Source organism: Tachypleus tridentatus, chromosome 1 (genome assembly GCF_004210375.1).
Source record: "Tachypleus tridentatus isolate NWPU-2018 chromosome 1, ASM421037v1, whole genome shotgun sequence".
NCBI lineage: Eukaryota > Metazoa > Arthropoda > Merostomata > Xiphosura > Limulidae > Tachypleus > Tachypleus tridentatus.
The window spans coordinates 31,955,022-31,980,675 of record NC_134825.1 but is presented as its reverse complement, the minus strand read 5'-3'; the positions used below and the strand labels follow the sequence as shown (position 1 = coordinate 31,980,675).

The window sequence follows — 25,654 nt, the reverse complement described above, 5'->3', positions numbered from 1 at the left end:
GCTAACAAAGTGTATCTTAGTTGGCAATAAACCTTCATATACTCAGAACGACATGAATTACCCATGTGACAGATCACTTTCATGTACCACATAGATAGAACCCTAACCTATAGACATCACTTGAACAACCGCTAAAAGGGCAATACTGTCGACATCATTTAACTGGATAATAACAGCTATATTTCCTTTTGAGAATGACAAAGAAACAGAGGTAACTTAAAACAAGAACACCTTAACTGTTTTCCCTACAATGTATTTCACAAAATCTTCATATATTCAGAGCAAAGAAATAATTCATAATAATTATTATAATACTACAAAATATATAAATTCGTGATATATTCATATAACACACTTTTGATGGGTAATTTTTGGGTGCCACATGCCATAAAAATCTCAAACCTGTCACGGAACTAGTCCTAGGCACATCTAACACATTCATGTTAACAGTTACTACTAGTTACAAGTTATAATTTGAATTGAATATTCTAATCCTTTTAATTCAGTTTAATTTTACCAGAAAAGAGAAAATCTGTTTTTATGCACAAAACAAAAATATATTAACAAAATCACAGCTATGCCCAAACACACCTCTTTAACTCAAACAAGAATTTTCTCAGCATTCTTCAGATCTTCCCAAAGCCTCTTTACTTCTTTCGCATGCTGTGTTCGTGGATCTCTGTACTTCAACAAATGATTCACTTAAAAAACTAATATTCACGGTGGTTATTTAATATCATTATTACATTTTGTGTGAGTTGCTTTTTTTACCTAACTCTAGCGTGAAGCTACATCCTCTTAGTCTTCTCTTACAGAGTCATGACAGGGATTGCTGTCAAAAGACTGATGTCGATGTTCTTGTGAACATTATTACACTAGTCATGGTAGTGGTTGTGGTTACCATTAAAACTGGAATTGGAAATGTTTCAGTGGCTGAAGCTACTAAGGATTGTACTCCTTGGATTAATTTAAACTATAGAACTGGATCTATTAAGCCGCTCACGCACTGTCTTTTGAGTGGGGTTTTTAGTTCAAGGAAAGTCTTGCCCAGCCATGTTATTGGATGACACTACTAAGAGTGTCCATACACATATGAAGGCTAGGTACCATTTTTAAAGATATTTAAATGAGAAACGTCATAATCAGTTTACTCATTCTCTAGTTTGTACTTACAGTATAACTCTCTTGGACCTTCTAATCTTTTGGCTCTTCATCCTTTTATTGGGTTTAATGAATACGTAATGCATAGGTTTTCATTGATAGGACTAGCTATTAGGCAATATCCTTTTGGCTGAACTTATATTCCATGACTTCTTTTTCATTACCCTCAGTGATTAAGTAGCTGGTGGTTTCAAATGTAGGTCCAAAGTCTAAAGGGTTATGTGTACTGTTGGCTGCTACAGAGTCTGGATGTAAGGTATCCTATCGGGTTATGCATTCTCATATATTGATTACAATAACACAAACAACAAGCAAACCTCAGACCTTCATGACAGTACTAGAAACTCTGCACCATATTTAAAATTCAAACAAAATGTTTTCATAACTGACTAGTTTCATTATTTCTATACAAAGTTTGTAGGTAAGCAACAATAAGAACTGACAACAAAATAAAAATTTTAAGCCAACATATCACAAGTTGGATGCCCAGTGTCCCATTTGCATAGTCAAAGGATAGAATTATGTAACATTTATATATTTTACAAAAACCTGATCTTGTTGAAAGACAAGACAATGAACTACATTAAGATGTAAATCTCTTAGTATAGTTGTTTGTAGTTCTGTATAAAAATGTGGCTAACTTATCATGTATTCAATGTCATTATCACCTATATATACGAAAAATAATGAAAATTACACTAACATTGTGCATGCTTCTCGAGTATTCTAGTTAATTATAAAACTGTCCATCTCTTTTTTTACCTTCAGCAGCTTTGTTAATGTTTCTCAGTTTCATATATATGTACAGAGTTTATCATGAAAGACTAAGCTTGACCTAGATTTCACTAATATTTAAGATTAATCATATCTCATACACTGATAACAGTTTGTGTGGTATACAAAGTTCATTTCTTATGTGTTCTCTTAGGATACAAACATTATCGTTTATGTATCAGAGAGAACTATTGACCTACCTGTTCGAGAATAGGAGAGGTTTATAAAAACTTAATAGGTTATGCATACATCGCAAGCCTATGCTGCACAGAAATATTAAACATAAAGATCGTTGTAAAATTTAACGTTTAACGCTCGGTTTTATTAATGGTCAAAAATTTAACTTTTTATCAGTAAAGTATATATTTCTTGACATGTTTAACACTGTTACAGGAAATAGAAAATATGTCAAAGCGTCACATCTTTCAAGAATATTAACACACTATCATATGGTTTCTGGAATGAAATCGTCATCTAATGGACCTAACTCCTCGTTGTATTTTATGATTTGAAAGAAAGGGTCTTAAAAGCACATCCAAAGAGTATTCAATAATGAAATGATATTTTTTATACAGACGTTTCTTTGAAAAACGGGGTTATTGGTCATTTAATGAGGATATAGTTCTTAATACATGAGTGGGGTGACTTTTTATGTAAAATGTGAGCTAGATTCTGTTAAAGTCAAAGATAACAAAGATAAAACAAGAAGATTAAATCCATGTGGCTTTCTTTTAGCGGATGTAAAGGGAAAAGGCTTTTAGTGAGAATTTGTACAGACCACCTAGTGGTACTGATGAAATGAATTAGAAACTTTATATGAGGTTAAGATTTCTATTATTACTAAAGTAACAATTATGGGCGATTTTAATTTCAGGTATATCGATTGAGAAAAAATAGAGTCAAAGATATTTTGAAATTGCTCAATGTGATTTATTTTAATTGGTCAAGAAAAAATTCTTTTTTAAATATATTTTTAACTTCGAAAATATAAATTGTTGGGAGGTTAGAAAATGGGGAACAAATGGGCGAAAGTGATCATTGCTCTATAAGGTTCGATGTTTTGCTGCGTATTGAATTAGGAATAACGAGGGCCTGGAACGGCCAAGCGTGTTAAGGCGTGCGATTCGTAATCTGAGGGTCGCGGGTTCGCATCCCCGTCGCGCCAAACATGCTCGTCCTTTCAGCCATGGGGGCGTTATAATGTTCAATCAATCCCACTATTCGTTGGTAAAAGAGTAGCCCAAGAGTTGGCGGTAGGTGGTGATGACTAGCTGCCTTCCCTCTAGTCTTACACTGCTAAATTAGGGACGGCTAGCACAGATAGCCCTCGAGTAGCTTTGTGTGAAATTCAAAAACAAACAAATAGGAATAATTATATTTGGTTTATGAACTTTGAAGGTATACGACAAGAATTATTTATATCATGTGAATTAGACAGCTGAGCTATTTGGAGCCACTGATTAAATGTGGAAATTTATTAAAGATAATATTTTAAATATTCAAGTTAAACATATTCCTTAGAGAAATAAAGTGGTGTCTGTAGTTAAAAAATAACTAGGTTGACTCAGAAGAGTTATGATAATTAAAAATAAAGAAGAGCATCATAGATTTAAGAAACTGCAGTTGACTGGTATGACTATATGTTGCAAGATTAAGCAAATTGGTCAAACAGGAATTTAGGACATCAAAAATACATATAAAAATTTAGCTGAAAATATATAAATTAACAACAAGGATTTCTTTAAATAGAATAAGGGTGAACAAGATGTTATGATTAACGGATAATAAGGAAATGCTTAACTTTATGATTATGAGATGGCTGGGTTATTGAATCCTATGTCCCCCATTGGTACAGCGGTAAGTCTACGGATTTATAACTCTAAAATCAGCGGTTCGATTCCCCGCGGTGGTATCAGCAGAGATTCTGATGTGGCTTTTCTATAAGAAAAAACACACACATATTAAATTCTATATTTTCTTCCGCTTTTACTAATGAAGATTTAAGCAGTATTTTTCATCTTGAACAGGTGATGGATGAAAACAAGTTCGAACAAAATAATAGCATTAATTCTGAGTTTATTAAGAAAATATTAGGGACTTTAAATAAAAATAAAGCTCCTGGAGTAGTTAATATTTCCTCGAGGGTTTTGAAGAAAATTAAGAACTGGGTATGTGAGCCACTTGCTACTATTTTTTGTAGATGCGTGTATAGTGAGCAGATGTTGAAGGATTGGAAGTTAGTCTTACATCACTAGTGTGAAAAGTTTTGAAAAATCTGAAAAAAATGTCTTTGTAAAGTCATTTAAAAGAATGTTTAAAATTGTATTGGATAGTCAACATGGTTTCATGAAAAAGTTTACCTGACAAATCTTTTGATATGCTTTGAAATGTTTACTGCTTGACCAGGTGAGAGTAATGGTGTATATTTAGTGTATCTGAATTTTCTTCAAGCATTAACAATGTGCTATACAAAATTTATAAAAAAATATATTTATAGATTTGAAGGATAAATTAGTAAATTGGACAGAAGCGTGCCTGAATGAAAAAAAAAGCAGTGGGTGTTATAAATGGAGTTCAGTCAAGTCGGATTAGTATCACCAGAGTGCGCATGGTCCAGTTGTCGAACAATTTGCTTCACTGATATAGATAAAGAAAGGAGCAATAAATTACTTAAACATTCTTATGATATTAGCATCTTAGATGTTGCTAGTTGTGACGAGGATGCTGCTGCTCACCAAAGGACATCGATCATTTAGTGAATCAGGCAAACAAATGTGGCATAGCTTTTAATTATAATAAATGCACTATAATGCACGTGGGCTATCATAATTTAAATTATGAGTATAATTTGGATGGGAATATCTTTATACTTATGAAAAAAGGGTTCTTGGTAATAGTTAATCAATTTCTTAAGCAAACACTAACCTTACAATGTGCTTTTGATAGTGGAAGGGCAAATAGGATTTTAGGTTGTGTCAACCTTTATTATTGAATTCAAGTAAAAAGAAGTTATAATTTCTATGTACAGGTCTCTGGTTAGGCCACATGTGGAGTATTGTGTGCAGTCTATCGTTTCTTACCTTAGGAAAGATATTGTATTGTTTGAAAATGTTCAGAGGATGGTTACTATAATGGCGCCTAGGATCGAGAGGTTGTCATATGAGGAAAGACAGAGACATCTGAAATTGTTTTCTCTTGAAATAGTGTTAACGGGATGTGATTGACGTGTTTAAAACTGTAAAGGAAACTTATCTGATGCATCATCTTTTCCAATAATTAACTGCAAGAGTACTAGGACTAGGGATCACATTTTGGTAAGGTGTGAGTCATCTTCAGCTAAAACAGTTATATTTTACTGACATTATTGTTGTCTTCTGGAATGGGTTGCCTTCGGACGTTGTGGAGATAGTAAACTTAAATGAGTTTAAGAGAAACCTTGGCATCTATATGAATGATAAGAACTGGCTTAAATACTTTATTTTCTGATTTATTTATTCAACTGTTTCAGTTAAGTTGGAGTTAAAACTATATCGTCTTGCTCACTAAACCAATATTTGGCAAAGAAGTTGTTCGGAATTATTGTTATGTAAAAAAGAATGAACATAAACCAAACATTGGATTCTCGTAATGTGATTATTCTTCAAATTATCTTATACAATTACACTGTGTCATAGACAATTATCACTTGAATGGTGTTTAGTTTAGTAAATGCACTGTGCTTTATTCTTGTATATCATTTTGATTTAGGTATAATATTCAATAGGATGTTATAATAATAAGACATAAAACAGTAACTGTTTCAGCTTATTTCGTTTAGTTTTCTAGTAAATACAAAAGTTTTGTATAAGTGATTTGCAATTCATTAATGGGTCTACAGTAGGTAGTGTGTTTAAAAAAATATTCGACAGAGCATAATGTCACTATTACTGTGGTCACTGAAAGCAAGAGTTTAACAACCACAGAGTAAAAACAGGAGATATAAAACATAGGACAATAGACAGTGATAAACGTTTATATTAATACAAAAACTCCTCCACACAGTCGTAAGATAAACTGACGTGTTACAATAAACCAGATGTCAAACTGTACTATATTACACCTGTTTACTGTAAAACATAATATTTACTTCGAGTTCGTGTATTTTACTTATAAAGTGACCCAAAATATTCCCTTTCAGAACCATGTAATTCGTAATTACACTAACTGTATGGATATAAGTATAGAAATTGTATGGAAGCATATTATATTTTTGTGCCTTCTATGTTAGCATGAGCGTTTTTATAAATTAAAGATTATCTAGTTTTCGCATTTTTATAGCAGTAAGAACGGTTTTATGGCTACTAACATTGTCATGTTTCAATCCATTCATATCTTGTGCTTTCAATAGGTAGATAACTTCGTCTGTAGGCATGGATATTTTAACACTTTGTATTAAGTCTCATATAAACATGCTGAAACTTTAATATGTTAAGCAATATAGTTGTATATTTATACAGTACTACTGAACTTGACAATCAAGCAAACCATATAGCAAACATCCACAGATTAGCTAGAAGTCCACCACTAGCGTTGAACTTCAGAATCATCACTGTTGTAACATGTTTTGCTATTATTCATCCCTGGTGTTACTTTGTGAAACTATTCACTATAGTGATATAGATTACAAGCACACCCGCTATGGCCAGGTGCCTTACTCGACTCATATTCTAAGGGTTGCGGGTTCGCATCCCCGTCGCACCAAACATGCTCGCCTTTTCAGCTGTGGGGGCGTTATAATGGGACGGTCAATTCCACTATTCGTTGGTAAAAGAGTAACCCAAGAGTTGGCGGTGGGTGATGATGACTAGCTGCCTTCCCTCTAGTCTTACACTGCTAAATTAGGGACGGCTAGCGCAGATAGCCCTCGAGTAAAAAACCATTAGAAATATCTGCCCTCTTGTAATACACTGTGGAACTATAGATGTAATTTTACTTACCGCCTTAATGGCGAGCTTTTGAAAAAAGAATATGTGTTTAGAGATTATGTATTTAATTCTGTGGGGTTTACCGCCAAGTTTTGTTGCATACATTTATATGGGTTCAGTTTCATACGAAATACAAAAATAACGATATTTCGATAAATAAATAAAATCACGAAGAGTGAAATTTTTAGGTTTTTTATGACCGAAGTTCTCGATGTAGTGCACGTTTATACTAAACTTTATTTACCCGTTTTGTAAAGAATATAAATTTATTTTTTTAACTCTAAATACAATAGATTTGGGTTGTTTTGAATTTCGCGCAAAGCTACAAAAGGGCTATCTGCGCTAGCCGTCCCTAATTTAGCAGTGTAAGACTAGAGGGAAGGCAGCTAGTCATCACCACCCACAGCCAACTCTTGGGCTCCAACGAACAGTGGGACTGACCGTCACATTGTAATGCCTCAACGGCCGAAAGGGCGAGCATGTTTGGTGTGACGAGGATTCGAACCAGCGACCATCAGGTCACGAGTCGAATGCTTTAACCACCTGGCCATGCCAGACCAAATACAATAGAATTTATACCATAAGATTTCGTGTAACGCAAATTTTTTTCAAAGTATCTCTTATCACATTTTGAATACAAAATTTAATATCACTTTTATTACTTATTATAATGTCCCCCGCTAGGACAGCGGTAAGTCTACAGAATTACAGCGCCAAAATCAAGGGTTCGATTCCCGTCGGTGGGCTCAGCAGATAGCCCGATGTGGCTTTGCTATAAAAAAAAACACACATATACTTATTATAAGCTCAATAGTTAACAGAATATGAACACTCTTTTTATAACATTATGTCATTAGATATACTGATATTTTGTTATACTTTTCTTTCCTAGTTGTATACCTCAAACAGTTTCATGATTTTCCACCTGTACAAGAATCCTTTCATAAGCTAGTCTCCTACAAGCCTTAGTTTACAGTTCCTAGTCGCAATTTCTTTAAAGTTACACTTGAAATGCGCATTGACTTGTATTCTATTGCTTTCATTCTGAATAAGCAGTTATCTTAATATTTCAGCAAGTTGATATTAACTAGTTTCGTTCAAGGTGTTTTATCTTTAACGTAGGTTGGTGTTTAGCCTAGATGTTTAGTCTTTATGTATCTTATCTTGACCAAGTTTAACGTTATTCCTAATTTTGTTATTTTATCGTTTTCCTCTGTACACAAAGTCCAAACCCGAAATAAGTGAATTTACGTTACTTACTTGATATAAGGTACAAAGTCCTAGCTATCACTCATATGGCTACATTTTAGGAGTATTCTAGCTTCTCCTACTTACAAAAACGTGATTTACTATAATAATGCATGGACGAAATTGAGAGTACCAGTATTAGATGTCTTGTAGACACAGTTTTTCATAATAATTTGTTTCTTTTCTTCTAATAAAGCAAGGTTTCAAACTATTCAAATGAGGGTGCATGACCCCAAGCGACCATTACATATGATTTGTAGCTTGTCAGTGGCAGCACTAAAAGGGTCAATGTTTCAAATATAGATTTTAGTAAATGTATAATATATTAGAAGTATGCAGTGTATTTGAGATGCAAATATACATATTATTGTGATTTGTACTGTTAATGCAGTAAAATCAAGATATCTTGTTATCCTAAGATGTCAGTGCTAGAGTAGAACCCCCTCATACTTTTAAACTAATGACAATGAAAGTAACAAATAACAGTAATTAAGACTGAAACAAATCAGTATCTTTGCATTTACACTGTTTTACTGTAGATGATAAATTATGCTTGATTCATTCATTTTACGAAAAATATGTTATGACTTATTTAAAGTTTCTAATACATATTATATGCAATGTATTTTCCTTGGCACATTTGAGATAAACACATATGATGTGGCATTATTATAGAAATTATAAATCATTAACTTACATCTGTTTTTATCCTCTTATGGTTTTAGATTTCTCTTTCCATTTTGTAAAATATTTTTCATAGAAGACATTGTTAGCGAGACATCTTACTCATGTTATGAATACCGGTAGAATGATCGTCAATATAACATGAAAACGTTAAGGTAAATATCCAGGCCAAAGTAAAAGAAAACATGTACATATACTACTGGTAGTATTGCAACTTCAGTGGTTGCACTATCCAAATGGCCAGATAAAAAAAAACGTCAATAATATATAAAAAAAAACTAATACTATGAGAAGAAGAGTCGCGAAATGATGCTGTCGACTGGATAAAGAAATTAAGTTTACATGTAAAATCGAACTATGTTTTCTTGGTTCAGTATTACTAGGAGATCAGAAAGTACATACATTGTGGTTACTATATTATTTCTACAAAGATCAGCACCGAGTGTGAAATTTGTGTGTCTAAACATTGCCTACTAAAAGTAGCGACTGTGATGTCTTCTGTATAAGTACTCACACTATTTTATTGTAGCTATTTTTTTTCCATTACATTTGTCTTCTTATTTCACATGCACTAAATAATTCATTAAAGATATTAAACACAGCACTCTACATATTTTCTAGTCGAATCTGCTGTTCATGGCAGCTCTATCTGATACAAATGAAGAAGTCACTTTAAACAGAAAGCACAACATCCTGATACCCACATCAATACATTTACAGACATTTACTGAATTCTTTACATCCAATAAATTTGAAATAACTATTCTCTGAGAATTCTATAGACGATTGTCCTTCTTGTCATAGACTATTATAGCATAATATAAAGTGGTATTTTAAATTTTTTTGTGAACTACTAGTAAAACAAATGTGTCACATAAGACAAAAGTGACCGTGAACATTAAATCATAACCCACATTAATTTGAAACTGGTGAGCAGATATAGATATATAGAAACACACTTCTAATTACGTACGAAATTTGTTTCTAGCTCAGCCCATTATAAGAACTTTTATATAAAGAAATAACATTAAAGTTACTATTGGTAACAAATAAACAACGAAAACCTGTAGAATTTCCTTCTTATATTTTTCAAATCTAAGATTGTTAAGAAGCTAATATAAAAAATCAAATGAAGTCAAGGACGCCAAAGTCTTCAGTTTATTTCAACCATACGCGTATAGGGAATTTTTGGGGCTATTTGGAAGTTATGAAGTTGTATTTTCTGTCTGAACGTCTGTCGAAATGTCTGTTTTTACTAAAAAAAATAAAGGCATGTTCCCTGCCTCGTATGCCTATAGCGTCCACTCTTTACCAGCCGAAATTCCAGCCTCCACTGATTTTTGAATGCGATTTGATGTCTCTGCAGAAATCATTGGAAAAGCATCATCCAAGTTTTGCTTCAATTGAGAAATTCTTCGGTCGATACGCTCATACAGTTTTTCTTTTTCCTTCAGAACAAACGTCTGAATCTGTTCTTGAGCTTCCTTGCACTCATTATGAAGTTTTTTTCGTTCTTCACCCATAAACTCTTTATCCTTTTCTGCATCTAACCCAAGGAGTGACCCAAGGCTGGCCAATCTGTTCATTATGCATTTGCTTGAAACCTGAAATTAAATGTGTTTTTATGACATCTAGGACATGCTATAAACAACTTGTTTAAAATATTGAATATTTGAATACATATATATTCATGCCACACGGTTATGTTTTGCAAACTTCAAAATATAATTCCATAAAAACTTTAAACATATGTATATATATTATAAATATCATATGTATGTATTATAAGGTTCTTGCACTTAGCGCAAAGCTACTTGAAAACTACCTTAGCCAGCTTTCCATAATTTTGTAATGGTAGCAGAGCGGTATGTCTGTGAACCCCCACTGTTAGAATTAGAAACCTGTAGTGGCCAGGGTACGCATAGCCCATTGCGTAGCTTTATGTTTAATTCTAAAAAAAGAAAAACGTGATAGATGAGAGAAAAGGTAGGTAATTAACATCAGTCATAATAGTATTATAGGCTAAACTAATCAAATAATAGAATATAATTGAACTAGAAGCCAGTCGTCAAGCGATGAGTGTAACATTTTGCTTTTATATTGCACACTTGTTGCATTAGAAAATCTGATAAAGTATAAACAGGTAAGCTAATTCTGAGTGGAATACTTAATGTGCATTCTAGATTACTCGAACAAAGGCCTTTTTAATAATATGAGATTTGTAGCGTTTGATCACGAAATGTACATGAAAAGTGTCGGACAGAAAACAGACAAATGCAAATATGTTAATTATTTACGTATACCTATTTTTCTAACTATGTACAACTTATTTTAATAATTGTTTTCTAATTATAGGGCATAGACTAGTACGCACGTTTGAAAATTTTTATTTATTTGTTTATCAAACACAGTTATCGAAACCTGGAATTTAGCCTTATAAGCCTAGAAACTTACTATTATTTCACTAAGTGACTTCGAAGATGAGCAAAGAAAAATGGTTTGTTTGTTTTTGAATTTCGCGCAAAGGTACACGAGGGCTATCTGCACTAGTCGTCCCCAATCTAGGAGTGTAAGACTCGAGGGAAGACAGCTGGTGATCACCACCTACCGCCAACTCTTGGGCTACTCTTTTACCAATGAATAGTGGAATTAACCGTCGCGTTATAACGTCTCCACGGCTGAAATGGTGATCATGTTTGGTGTGAAGGGAATTCGTACCCAAGACCTACGGATTACAAATCGAGTGCCTTAACCACCTGGCTATGCCCGGCCAAGGAAAATGTTTTTTTGTTAATTTTTTATCACTGATCTTATCCGAAGTCTATTTTCTGTTAATTATAAAAGTTAATATTAGTATTATTTAATAATTATCAATATTTATTATTTATCTGTCTTTACTCACAAGATTTCTAATATTATTCAGAGGCACAGTATTTCCTTTGTTGTTCTAAAACACTTTTACACTAATAAAAAATAAAAAATTAATTTTTTACTGCCGCAGTGTGAAATATAACGAAATAATGACGTCGTAAAAATATTATTAATAGATAATATATAATTTGAGGATGGTATACAAGATGAAATTTGTTAAAAGTGTGACAAAATATAATGTGTTTTAATTATTTAGTTTCTAAATGAAAAAGAAGCGTATAAAACCATACGTAAAATCTTGTATCCGATAAGTTACGCACGTCCTTAAGCCTAACGACGTTAAACATTGAAGAAAGGACAAATCCTACATCTACCTTTGTAACTTCAAACAACCAGATTATTGGTTATTAAGTAATGAATGCAACACTACAAAAAGAGAGAAAATTCACAAAATAGTAATAACTCGTTAATAATATCAATCTATTTCTTTGTTTTCTAATTAAGCACAGAGCTACATAGTTTGTTATATGTGCTCTGCCAACCACGCGTATCGAAACCCGGTTTTTTAGCAATAAAGTCCAGAAACACAGTTAATTTGTTTGTATTTAAGCGCAAAGCTGCACAAGGGGCTATCTGTGCTCTGCCTGGTTTCTAGCGTTGTAAATCCGCATACATACCGCTGTGCCAAGGAATACTTTCATATCAATTAGCTTACAAAAACTATATGTTTAACTTTATGCACCGAGATAGCATATTGTGTAACATATTCATGTCACTTACCATATTAATAAGTTATTGGCTAATAACAGCAGTTGTAATGATTTGACCAAACACAATCATGTTTTATTGGTTATTCACACCTACCTCTACGTACACTCCTGAAATCGAATTGACTACATATGCTATTTTAGCAGCTTCAAACGTTTGCTGATAAATCATATCTCTCATAAAATCACTGATATCGTAACCTTCTAGACCACAATATTCTTCATTCCCCACGTACTTGATGTATTTGTTTAAAGAAATGCTAAAAGTGCATTTAATGACGTTGGACATCAGTTGGAAGAACTGAATCATCATTCCCCACTGATGCCGCACTTCTCCAAATGCCTTCAATCCTTTTCGTAACGTTTCTTTAATTTGTTCAAAATTAAGTTCTTTTATGTTTAACTTAGCCATTTCTGCCAGATCTTCCTTCTGTCTTTTATTGGCATCCACTAGCTTTTCGTAAGAAGAAGCATATGATTCTTTCACAGTTTCTAAATGTTGACTTGCATGCTCCAACTTAAATTTGAAAATTTCGATCCCACTTTGGATATATTTTCCATATCCTTTAATACTATATTGCATTGGTAGGTTCCTATCAATAGCAGTGGAACATAACACTTCTTTACTTTCTGAGACAAATTCCATTGCTTCACCATTTATTTCTCTTATTCTCTCCACTATCAGTTTTGTTTGGTTAACCTGAAAATCCTTTTTAATATTTTCAAGATCTTTACAGATACCGATCATTTTATTAAGTATCCGTACAGCTTTCATTTGCAATAATGATGTACATTCCGTGTTGATTTCTTTACAAATTCTACGAGAATAACAAGCAACAAAAATCTCAGTGTCCCCTCTTCGAAGTTCCTCTTTATCCAATGAATCATCATCATAGACCAAAAACTGTAACTTTTGAGCAAGATGTTGAATAATTTCTGCTTTAGAACAAGCCCTGTTAAGGCTTTTTCGTGTGGCTTCATCCATTTTAAATTCACTTGATTGTGTCTTTCTTTTCGTAAGATCATCATCTTCTTCTTCTATTTTTTTCTTTTCTTTTCTACTAAATGCAGAAAATAATCCACTTACAAAATTCTTCACACCATTTGCAATACTTTCTGCCAAAGATATACCAGTTAATTTCAACCCACTTGGAAACGATTTCATAACTTCTTCAAAAAGTTTCTCTGCTGATTCAATTTCTTTTTTAATATCTTCTAATTGATCTCTGGCCATGGAACGTTCCTCTTCGATAGCTTTTTGATTATCTTTGATGATTTGCAACTGTACTTTTGTTTCACGAAGATCTTCTTCATAAGTCATTTTGGAAAATGTACAAGCTTCCAAAATCTCTCCTGTTAAATTCATGACATCAGTAAATCTTTCTTCTGTACTTATAGCCAAGTTTAAACATCTGTCTGCAATGTCTTTAATTCCCTCCAAAGAAATGGGTAGAAAGTTTTTAATGTCTTTACTAGTTCCTTTAGTAAGAATTTTGATAGATTCATCCAAATATACGGGGACATTGGCAGAATGTAAGCGAATTTGATCCATGATTTTGTGAGCCTCGTTAAAAGCATCCCATCCAGCATTAGTGACTTGAGCCAAAGAAGCATAAAAAGAAGATGGATATCGTATATATTGAAATCCCTTTTCTGGTTTAGCTTTCTCAAGACTGAAATCTGTATCGTTAGTTATGAACATCAGTTCTCCTAAGAGCGCAATAGACATTGGAGCAGGAATTAAGTAGTGTTCCCAGTTGATGTGAGGAATCGTTTCTAGAAACATATCTTCTTTGATATCTTCTTCTCTAGTAACAGATTTTACTTGTTCATTTAGCTTTGAAATATTATTTTCCTCTTCAGTCTCCATTGTAAAGAAACTAAAATGACAAAAAGAAACTTCGTTTACTAATGTAATAATCGGACTTGTCAAATACTTTACAAACAAATAATAATAAATGTTCAAACTTTTCTAGTTATACTAACAGCACAGAAAACAAAGTCTTATATTTGATGAATATATCTGATGCTCTACTACTGCTCTGGTATATTAGTAAATTTGCTACTAATGCATTATTTTTAGGGGAGGCAATGCGGCAGACACTTAAAATTAATCTGAAATTATCATTTTACTTGTTCTGATAAATTTCACGCAAGCCTACCCGAGCGTTCTCTATAGCTAACTTTCAGAACTAAAAGTAATTTTACAATTTAAAACTATTTATTATTCTATATTTTAAGGAAAATAAATTTTATAACTTATTTCTAAATAATGATAATCTATATACATATACAATGCATAATAATTTAAATGTTATTGTATAATACAAAATACTAGACTACTAAATCACAGCCAAGACTGGGTCAGTTTTATAATATAATTACATCAAATATCTGTAAATTTTAAAGCTTGTATTCTTTCGATAACTTTAATGAGATCTGATTTAGTACTGCATTAACTACTTTTGGAATGCACTTTATCACAAGACCTGCAAGATTGCACATTTAAGCCAAGACCTTATTCAGGGGCATAGATTTTTTTATATCCGATGGGAGGGATGATTTTTGCAACCACTTATGTGGACTGTTCAATTTGCAAATTGGTAATCTCTGATTACGTGATCCTGAAAGCTATAAACATGCAGTCACAGAGTAATATTGTTGCCACGATACTTGCATGCATACTTAGGCCTACTGACTGATGCTTACGAACTATCGCTCAGATCGAAAAGCTTAGAAGCACGCCTATATTAAAGATGTATATTTTGGCTACTGAAATAGCCTACATTTATGCCTAATTATGTAATTCGGTTGGTAAGAAAACGAGAATCACAAGAACAAACACACAATTTGTAGGCCTGTGATGCAATAAAACAATTCAACAGACCAAACTGTAGGGGGGGGAGATGATTGTATGCACCATACCCCCACATAAAACGAAGGAGGGGTGTATACCCCCATTCCCCCCAGGATCTACGCCCCTGACCTTATTGAATTGATTTGGATAAACATTTCAACAAACACGGGTATCTAAACAAAGGTTTTAGCAGCATGAACCATCAAACTTTCGAGTAGCCAATAAAGGGATCCTAGGAAAGAGTATGACATAAAATTCATAACAAATTGAAACGTAGACCGTATTTGCTATGGAATACTTTTCCTAGCATGAAACTCACATTGAAATGAAACGATAAACAAAAAATAAAAAGAAAGAAAGAAAACTACTGTCTTTCCAGTTGTTGGCAGGGGCCAGGGTCACATCAAACCCTTCTTAAAATAATGGTTATTTCTGTTATAAGAATAAAAGCATTAGAGTATTCTTGCATAAAGTTACGACAGAAAGTGTTCGTACCCCTGCGTCACGAGTGGTTTTTGCTCATAACTTAAAAAGTATCACGATTAGGCTAATACAAGTATAGTATGTATTATAAATGTTATACTAACACACATCTACATAAATTTTTATGTAAACTAAATGACAAATAAACTGTTTATAAACAAATAACCAAAAATTGGAGGAGCAGAAAATGTTCGTACAGTTCAGAACGTGTGAAAAAACTGATATTCCCGTAAAAATTTTGTTTAGTTTGGCGAATAAACTACATTATACCATTCCAGAACTAGACACTGGGTTCATAATTACTGGAATTTAGCCAAGGACACGCCCACTCAAATAGATTTGATGAAACAATAGAAGGAGGAACAAATAAAAACAAACAAAGTAATTAAAGAAGAGCAATAAGGAAATGATAAAAAACAGGATGAACGAGATAAAACATTAAAAAACCGAAAATTATAATTAGGAGGTAAAAAAATCGACGAAGGAGAAATTTACATCAAATTGAAATATTGTCAAGACATCCAGTGGAACAGTGATAAGTCTTCAGATTTACAACAGTAAAATTAGGGATCCAATTTCCTTAAGTAGACACAACAGATAGCCCTATGTGGATTTGATATAAGACACTCAGGACACAAGAAACAGTAATGTAAAAGATAAGTTACAACAAAGAGACCAAATATATGTGAAAGAGCTAAAATTACAAATTAATCTGACTGAAGACAAGATAAAGCTTCTCCAGTTTAACTCTTCCTTAAAGCTACAAGAGGGTTATTTGCATTAATTTTCCTTAATTTTGAAGCGCTAGACGAAATGTAGGACTGCTAGTCAATATCATCCATTACCAAATCTTGTGCAACTTTTCACCAACTAGTAGTGGAATTGAGGGTAAAAAGGCAAGCATGTCTGGAGACAAGGTTCTGTACATCAAATTGCAGATTACAAATCAAGCACAATAACCACTAAGCCACGACAACTCTTTTGCACAGAGCGATTATAACAATAACATTGAAGAAGTATGGAGCGTCTGTAGTGAAAAAAATAATAAACTCAAAAGAAAAGTAGAGAAAAATTTAACAAGGTGAAAAATGATGGAATAAATATATGAAGAATTAATTATTAGATGCAAAGATTAAAGCAAGTATACATACTTCATAAGTTCTAAATAAAAACACTAACAGTTTTGAAAGTTATTTAGTCTACATCTATTACCACCACTGGTATGCCTTCTGGTACTGATGCATTTTCCTGAAGATTGTTTATAACAAATACAGTTCCAGAACTTAGCTGCCACGTTCAACATTGGTTAATAGGAAATACGCTATAATTGGAAGGTATCATGATTCCAGGAGCTCTAGGCACAGTTTAAAAAGTATTTCAAGAGTGAATTGGTGAAATAGTGAACAAGAAGCGGTACATATTTCTGTATATTTTAAAGCACCAACGTTGATAACATTAAGCAGCCTTTCAGCTGGAAGTCATAAAAACTATCAAGCATTGGTAGTCATCTTATCTTATTGGTTTCAAATATTACACCAAAAAGAAATGTCCAAAGACAAGTTCTGGAATAGAACATGGAGGGAAAAAAGATGCTTTGTCCGAATTAATAGAAGATTTGGAAAGACCTGCCCAGTCATTTTATTCAGATGCTAACTACAAAGTGACAGATTCATTGGCATGTAACTAATATATGTCATAACAAACAAGGATATGAAAAGGTTGAAGCAAAGGAAGTGTACAACCTTAAAGAAAGTTTTGCTAATGGTGATGGAACTAGAATCTACTCACATCACAAATATACACCAACAGACACCGTTTTAAAGTTATGGGATTGCCAGATTGAAAAATATTGAAACTTTAACTCACGCTATTAATATCCTAAAAGAAATAAAAGGATTGATCAGACAACCAGTTACACATAATGGAGGAAAGAAACCACAATATACTAAGAATTTCGAGCACAATTGGAAAAGATATATTGCCAAAAATATAAAATAAAAGCTAGTAAGGAATAAAAATTAACAAAATCTACTGTAGTGGCATATTCACAACTTAAAGATCCGCTTATTTTTTATACGAATGTTAGGGATTTTACATTAGGAACAGTTAAGTAACCTATACGATATCGAAAAGAACACTACCTAGTATGGCAATTAAATGTTACATAAAGTAGGTATTGTATAACTTGAAAAGAGCTACTAAGTGCTTCATTAGCCTTCAGTCATTATTTATAAGGGTAAAATTTTTATACGCCAAACTGATCGTACAGCTCTGAACTGGCTGGTGAATGTTCATAATTCAGAAGGCCTAATAGCAACATGGTTTCATCACATTGCAAGGAAGCATGTGAATGCTAACATATTATCTCAAAGCCCTTAAATTAATGAACAGTGAAAGCACTGAGAAGAAGAAAGTACAAGGTAGAAAACGTCAGCCTAAAGCCATTAACACATGCTGTTCCTAACCTGGGAACATATACTGTACTGAAAACAACCTGGGATTTAGTTTACATAGTTCAGAAAGATAAGCAATCATTTAGGAGTACACTGGTGAGAGAACATTCAAACAGGTAACTCCAGAAAACAATTTGTCAACAGAACATCGACTTACAAAGGGGTCCCTATTTCTTTTGAAAACTGCTTCCTGAAAATCATCAGGCAGAAGGAAGTTTTGACAGCTATATTTTTGTAATATGTTGTAATACTGTTGTAAGTTTTCATAAGTTAAAAGTTGCTGCGTGTCATAATGATGATGTTAGGATCAGATATGCTTAGAAAATTATATGAGATTTTACTTCTAGTTTTCTAATACATTCGAATGTAGGTTATAAATAAGACATAACTGTGAAAACCCTTTCAAGATAGTAGTATCACTTCTAGCTTGACGAAAAAATCAGACATTTGGTTTTACCTCATCTATAAATGATACAAGTATGTTTATAGTTTTAGAAACCCCTCGGTGTGCAGCGTTAAATTTACTGACTTAGAGTGCTAAACTTCAAGGTTCATTTTCCCGCTGTGAACACACCTGATAACCCAATGTGGATTTGTTCTAAAACAAATAAACAAAATAGCTGATTTCCTTTGATCATTTTATTTAGAATTTTATGGGTAAAAGTATATTATGCGTAAGAGTAAGCAGAAAGGGTTAGTCACTCGGTAGCGAAAACTACTTACCAAATAAAATGAGGCGGTAACAGACAATATCTTTACGATAGACAAACTACTTTCGTATTTAGGGATATTTTTCCCTTTCACGACAGAAGACTTGGATTTCAGTTCTTTATAAATATTTAGATTACGCTAGATGAAAATATTGAAACGGATCGCAGGCAAACTCAATAATGTTATCGGACTTGGATATCAATCATAAATAAAATAAACGAGACAAGCATTACTGCGTGAAACAAAGTCCATTCTTGAACTCAAATACTTTGCTTCTTCTATGAAGTTTATAAAAAAAACATTATAGCAAATAACTTAGAAACACACTTTCTGTCGATTCAAGAAAAACAAACTTTTTAGTTATCGTGAAAAATCATCTTGATCTTTACAAATCATGTAACCATGTATCGAATGTTTAAATCTGAGTAATGTAAGAAATTAAAAAGTTGCTAAAGTACCATTTTCATCACATTTAAATGCATTAATACGAATGAACTTAGATTACTAAATAAAGGTGTGTTTGTTTGTTTGTTTTTCAAATAAGAAGTAAAAATGTCAATATCGTAGATCATATTATATTATGCACCAAAATCATTAGTGGGAGTTAGAAATATGAACATACATATGATAAGTAACTTTAGCTTTAGTTATTACTACTAGATCAGTAAAAGTACTTGTCATCTGGACATATTCAGTTTATAATTTAAATTTTTTAACGTAAAACTTGAACTACTTTTGTCATTTTACATTTTAGGTCATTTAAAATATTCATGACTCCCACAGTTTTTAAGTGCTTGAATCAATAAAAATAACAAAAAGTGCATTACTAACGTTATTCGTAAGTTTGTGGAAATATAAAAATACAGAACTGAAGTTTCAAAACTAAAGTTCTGAAACTGAATGAACATAAATACATATGTTTTTTTATAAATTAAACATGTAACACAAGAAATGTAAATACTGTAAGAACTAACCAAATTACTCCTTCAGCTTAGAAAATCTTGACCTTAAACGGTGGCTTTGACGGCGTTGTATAATACCTTACGTTATCACATAAAATATTCTATAATTCTATGAGATAAAACCACCAGGGTCAAAATATATATTATCAACGAATGTAGTTACATCATTGGTTGCAATATTGAAAGAGTACAGAGATAAGAGATCACTGTATTAATTCATTCAAAGCTGTAATTATAACATTTTCAATTAAACTTGTTAATAGATTCGCAATTAAAAATACGATAAATGTTATAAGGTATAGATACTCTTTTTACTGATTTTTTTTATTTGTATATTCAGTTTCGTTTGTTACTAATCCTCTTTTTCCCGGCTATGCAATGAGGAAGTAAATTGCGAATATTTTCCACCAGTCACGTTGCACGAAGCTGTTAGTTCCTGATCTATCTTCCGTATTTGTTTTTCGTCATTCTTGATTGCGTTTCTTTTTTGTTGCTGTGTTTCCTAGCTAAAAAAACAAAAAAACACCAAAAAGCTCTGAGCCTTTACACTGACAGGAATATCTTGTGACCATTGTTATTACCTTGGTCGCTGAAATACAAATATATTGCTGAAGAAAATTCTTGCAGAAAAATAATTAAGCTTTATCAAACGTTGTTCTTGTTTGTAACTAAGTACAAAGTTACACAAAGGGCTATCTGTGCTCTAACCACCTTTATCAAATAATCCCATAGAATATATATACTACAAGATTAGTAAAAAATATTACTTTTAAAATGGTTGAATGAAGATCGTCTAAACAACACAAACAAATTGAAGCAAAATGCAGAAATTATAACTAATGATTCTAAAACAAAGTAAACAAATATGACTGGGAATAATGTCTACATTATTTTCTCATGCTAAATATCCCTATTTTGATCCCTTGTCCTATCAATTTTAATAGAGTCAAAATATGGATTTGGAACTTGAGAAAATAATGTAAAAACTGCTTTCAGCCTTGTTTGAAGTCCCTAGTTGTAGGCTTAAAAATACAACCAACTTTTGTATTTTGATTCAACTAGTTTCTGTACCTTTTCAATGATTCTTATTTCTCTACACATGAAATTAAAAACAAGAACAAATTTGTAAATTTTAAGTTCTCAGTTTTCAATTATCTTATATGCTGTTTTTTACACGAAAACTCATGTAAACACTCGTCGAGTACAAACCAGCCGCTCAGTTTGGTTTGTTTTGAATTTCACTCAATTTCACACGAGGTTTATCTGCACTAGTCGAGTCTAATTTACCAGTAAAAGCTAGTGTGAAATCAGCTAGTCATCACCACCCGCCACCAACCCTTGGGCTATTATTTTACAAACGAATAATGGGATTGACAGTCACATTATAACGCCTACACAGCTGAAATCGAGCATGTTTGGTGGGAGAGGGATACGAACCCACGACTCTAATATTGCGAGTCAAGCGTACTAACTATGACGGGCCACGGTCTCTCAGAAAAACATCACATCTGTTACGTACTTATAACCACGAAAATGAACTTCTAATAAAAACTAACAAACTTTTGAATAGGTTATGGGCATTCACAGTTCTTCACACAGTACATCTGTCTAGATTTTTGTACAAAATACTTAGCCAACTTTGGTGTAGGTTTGTGAAACAACAATATTAATAACAATAAAATCGCGAAATCATTTGTTTTGCTTATTATAAATGTTTTCTATAAAAATTGTTTGAGTGTTGTTTCAGGAATATATTTATTTTCAAAGGAAGTTTTGATCGAATGTCCTATTAATGTTTTGAGTGAATTCCTGTGCAATCCCAATTATTTTAGTTAAATATTTTTCATTCCATATATTTAATTTAAAGGCTGTCTTTAGGCGTTTAAACAATATACATTGTTATTAAAACACATTTTATCATGGAGGGGAAATTGCTCGTTTGTTTTTCGAATTTCGCGCAAAGCTACATGAGAGCTATTTACGCTAGCCGTCCCTAATGTAGCAGTGTAAGACTAGAGGGGAGGCAGCTAGTTATCATCACCCACCGCCAACTCTTTTACCAACGAACAGTGGGATTGACCGAACATTATAACGCCCTTGGTAAGATAAGTTCAGGATTGGATATAAGACTCTATATTGCTTGTAAAACTTTTATATATAAATTATTATTTGTAGTAACCATTATTGTGAATGATATTATTGTTTATATATTAAAATATATTTGTTTTAAGAAATAAAACTGTGTGTATTAATCTTTTTGATAAACATCGTAAAAAATTGGACACATATCAATATTTAATTACCTTTTAAATTTAAATAATTATTTAAGGCAATTTAAGACTATTTTATTCGTAATACGTAACATAATAAACTGGAGGCTCGTACGAGATAAATCGTAATACTTAACAGGTGACATTAGTAAGTAGTAATTTGAGAGACATAGAGCTCCAATAGACCCAGTATTGTATATAGCTTTGTGAATTTCACACAAAGCTACACGAGGGTTATTCGCATTAGCCGTCCCTAAATTGACAGTGTACGACTACAGAGAAGACAGCTAGTCATCGCCATCCACCACCAACTCTTGGACTGCTTTTTTACCAACGAATAGTGGGATTAACCGTACTTTATAACGCCTCCAAGCTAAAGTGGCGAGAATGTTTGAAGTGACGAGCCCAAAACTGTCACTATATCAGATTTAACTTTAAAATTTGTTCATCTACACAATAAGTAACAAGGTTTCACATTTTAACATCAGAACATATAAAGCTACCAAAACATTCTTTGTGCCGAACACTTATTTTAAATTTAAGCTAAACCCATATTAAGTTACAAGGGTTAATTGTATTCTATAGAAACAAAATGCTGAAGTTATATACTAAATACAGTATTTTTGTATTTTGGCGAACAAAGGATTATTAACTTCTAAATTAAAAAGTTTCTTAATGTCCGTTATAAGAACACTGTACGATTTTGTTTCTTCGTTTCCAAGAATTTCTCGCAAAGGAATTCAAACTGCACTAACAGTATCTAATGTAGATATTACTGGTTGGACTAAACACCAACCACCATCAATTTTGGGTTTATAGACGAACAGTGAAATGGATCTTCATCTTCCTATTCCACCATGGCTGAAAAGGCAAGCGTATTCAATGAATGGATTGGAATGGAATCTTGATTGAGAGTCAAGTTTGCTGACCACCAGGCTCGACATTTCAAACGCACAAGTATGAAATTCTATTTTCATTACGCCATATCAGTGATATTTATATTGTGCATTAAGAATGATATATGCCAAGGATGTTACTTGTGTTTGTCAGAAGAAGAAAAAGAAAGTCAAACACAAGTCAGTCATTGCCCATGAAATGTTCGCTTTGGAGCTAGAACGTAAGTTAAAGTATTTACGCATGTAAATTGTATTCTGAATTGCTTAACATTATTATTCTGTCATATTCATAACATGTACAAGTCTTTTTTTCTGCACCTTCAACCAAGAGTAGACATTCTTTTGCTCTCTAATCCCACACAGAAAAATGAGTAGAAAGTGTTAAATCGCGTTATTTGTACCTCATAATAATTTCGACAGATTCTTCCAAATATACGGAGATACTGGCAGAATGTATGGTTTCTAGAATAATGTAGTCATTTGACAGATCTAACTCCACGTTGTGGTCTATGGGCTGAAATGAGGGCTATGGTAGTGTTTTTGGTAGTAAATCCCAAGAACATCTATGTAATGTTTTTGGTTTTTTTAACTTACAGTCTTAACAGAAGGCATAGGACTTAATTATGGCGAGATGTCTAATTATTTCTCACCTCCAAAAACGATTTAATGGAGTTACAACTAAAAGTCCTTTTCAAAACCACAAATCTTGAGAAATATAATGCCACGAATACACATTTAGCATTTTGTTACATTGTTTCAAATACCAGCGACAAATAAAATCTATTCATCATCTCTCTGGGCTAAACTTAAATCTTGATGTCTAATAAAAGAAAACCTTTTGGCGTCAAGCATATTGTATAATTATAAATTTGATATAGGGATAAAATACTTGTGCGTTAAACTTACCTGTATAAAATCACACTTACAAAATTAAAATTATGTGATCTTACTTACTAACCCAAAATCTTTTGTCAAAGATGTCGTTCAGAATTACTGTTATGTAGAAAAACAGAAGTTATAAACTAAACTCTGCATTCTTGTTATATGGTAACTCTTGGAATTACCCTACAACACGTGTCTCACAGACAATGTCATTTCAAGGGGTTTAGTTGAGTAAAGAAACCGAGCTTTATTCTTGCACACCTAATTCAAAATCATATACAAAAAAAATCATATACAAAAAAAAATCATAGAATCAGTGATGTCCTATCGGATGCTATGACAAATTATGAAATTAGTAGGTGTTAGTTATTTCACTTAGGTTTTTATAATCGTAAATCTGAAATGTTCACATAAGAGACTAGAATTTGATCTACGGTAAGTAGTGTGCTTAGAAAATCGTCTGACAAAGCATGATATAATCGTTGCTGTAACCAGGAAAACAAAACATAGGCAATATAAATTTAATACTGGTGTCCAAAAATTCTTATACCAAAAAGAATGTTACTTGAGATAACAGCAAAATTCAAAACGTTTTCTAAAGGCTTGCAAGTTTAATTTTATTTAATTAATAAACTTCCATATGTCCTTCATCATTAGTTATAATCAACCTAATTCTGCGTTCACATTCTTTCCAACACACTTATATGGATGAATACGACACCATCACGGACACAAAGTTTTAGTTCCTCTTGACCCTTTGGTTTATCATAGTAGACTTTTGTTGGCAAGGGGTTAAACACGGTGAACACTACAAGAGTTATTTTACTCAAAAATAGGGTCAGTTTTGAAATCTGATATATAATATTCTTAAATAATAATGTAATAAAAATAATAACACAAAAACTTACAAGTCTTCATGAGATATTTGGTTTTGAATTTTATTATCCCAAATATTTAAAAAGTTATTCAACTTTATTTTTTGTATATTCATTTTTGGATACCCTGTAGTGTCTTATTACTTATTTTCGTTTAGAAATGAAAATATCAGTAGTTGGAAACATTTGGATTAACGTGAAAAATTATATATAACTATATATATAACTAAGATAAACTGGTGTTCGTACAGTAAATAATAACAAAACTGTACTATATTAGGTAGTTAATGTGATAGATGTAATATTTACATATAGTTTAAACATTTTACTTATAAAGTAAAATAAAACATTCCCTTTCAAGACCATATAGATTGTAAGTTAAATTGATATTATACAGATATGAGTATGCATTAGTTTGGTATGTAGGCATAGTACCTTTTATAGTAACATAAAATCTTTCTAAGATATTATTTACTTTCTGCATTGCTGTGGCAGCAAGAAAAGATTAGGGGTTACTAACAATGTCATGTTTTAGTCACTTTACCTATTTGTTCTTTTAGTGGATATTTGACATTTTCTGCCCCTAGGGTATTTAAATATTTGTATTTAGTCTAACTTAAATAAACTGAAACTTTAATATCCTTTGTTAGCCATTATAGCATTAGCTAAAACTGATAGCCAAGCACTGATGTCAGAGAACAGAAATAAAAAATTTCAATACTAGAAGGATAGAAGTAAAGGTTGTCAAACACCATCACTAAGTTCTTTTTTGTTATTGTTTAAATACAGGCTCTGC

At 32.4% G+C, this 25,654-nt stretch overlaps 2 protein-coding genes across 4 annotated transcripts in view; both read right to left on the bottom strand.

The window, feature by feature from the left end:
• LOC143245270 (uncharacterized) overlaps positions 1-1,310 on the bottom strand; it is a 61,860-nt gene extending 60,550 nt beyond the window's left edge. For 2 of the 3 annotated variants that reach the window (XM_076491431.1, XM_076491454.1), the window contains exon 1: positions 1,174-1,304. The gene's annotated coding sequence lies outside the window, so the exon portion shown is untranslated. Of the gene's footprint in view, positions 1-1,173 lie in introns of all 3 variants that reach the window. The other variant, XM_076491459.1, reaches the window with a different exon arrangement.
• Positions 1,311-9,337: 8,027 nt separating this feature from the next.
• LOC143245345 (uncharacterized) lies at positions 9,338-20,239 on the bottom strand. Its single transcript, XM_076491588.1, has 3 exons — positions 19,948-20,239; positions 12,567-14,349; positions 9,338-10,435 (listed from the first exon to the last, which is right to left on the bottom strand). Exons 2-3 carry the CDS (start codon positions 14,337-14,339, stop codon positions 10,124-10,126), a joined length of 2,085 nt encoding a protein of 694 aa, XP_076347703.1. The 5' UTR covers positions 14,340-14,349; positions 19,948-20,239; the 3' UTR covers positions 9,338-10,123.
• Between the last annotated feature and the right edge of the window lie 5,415 nt (positions 20,240-25,654).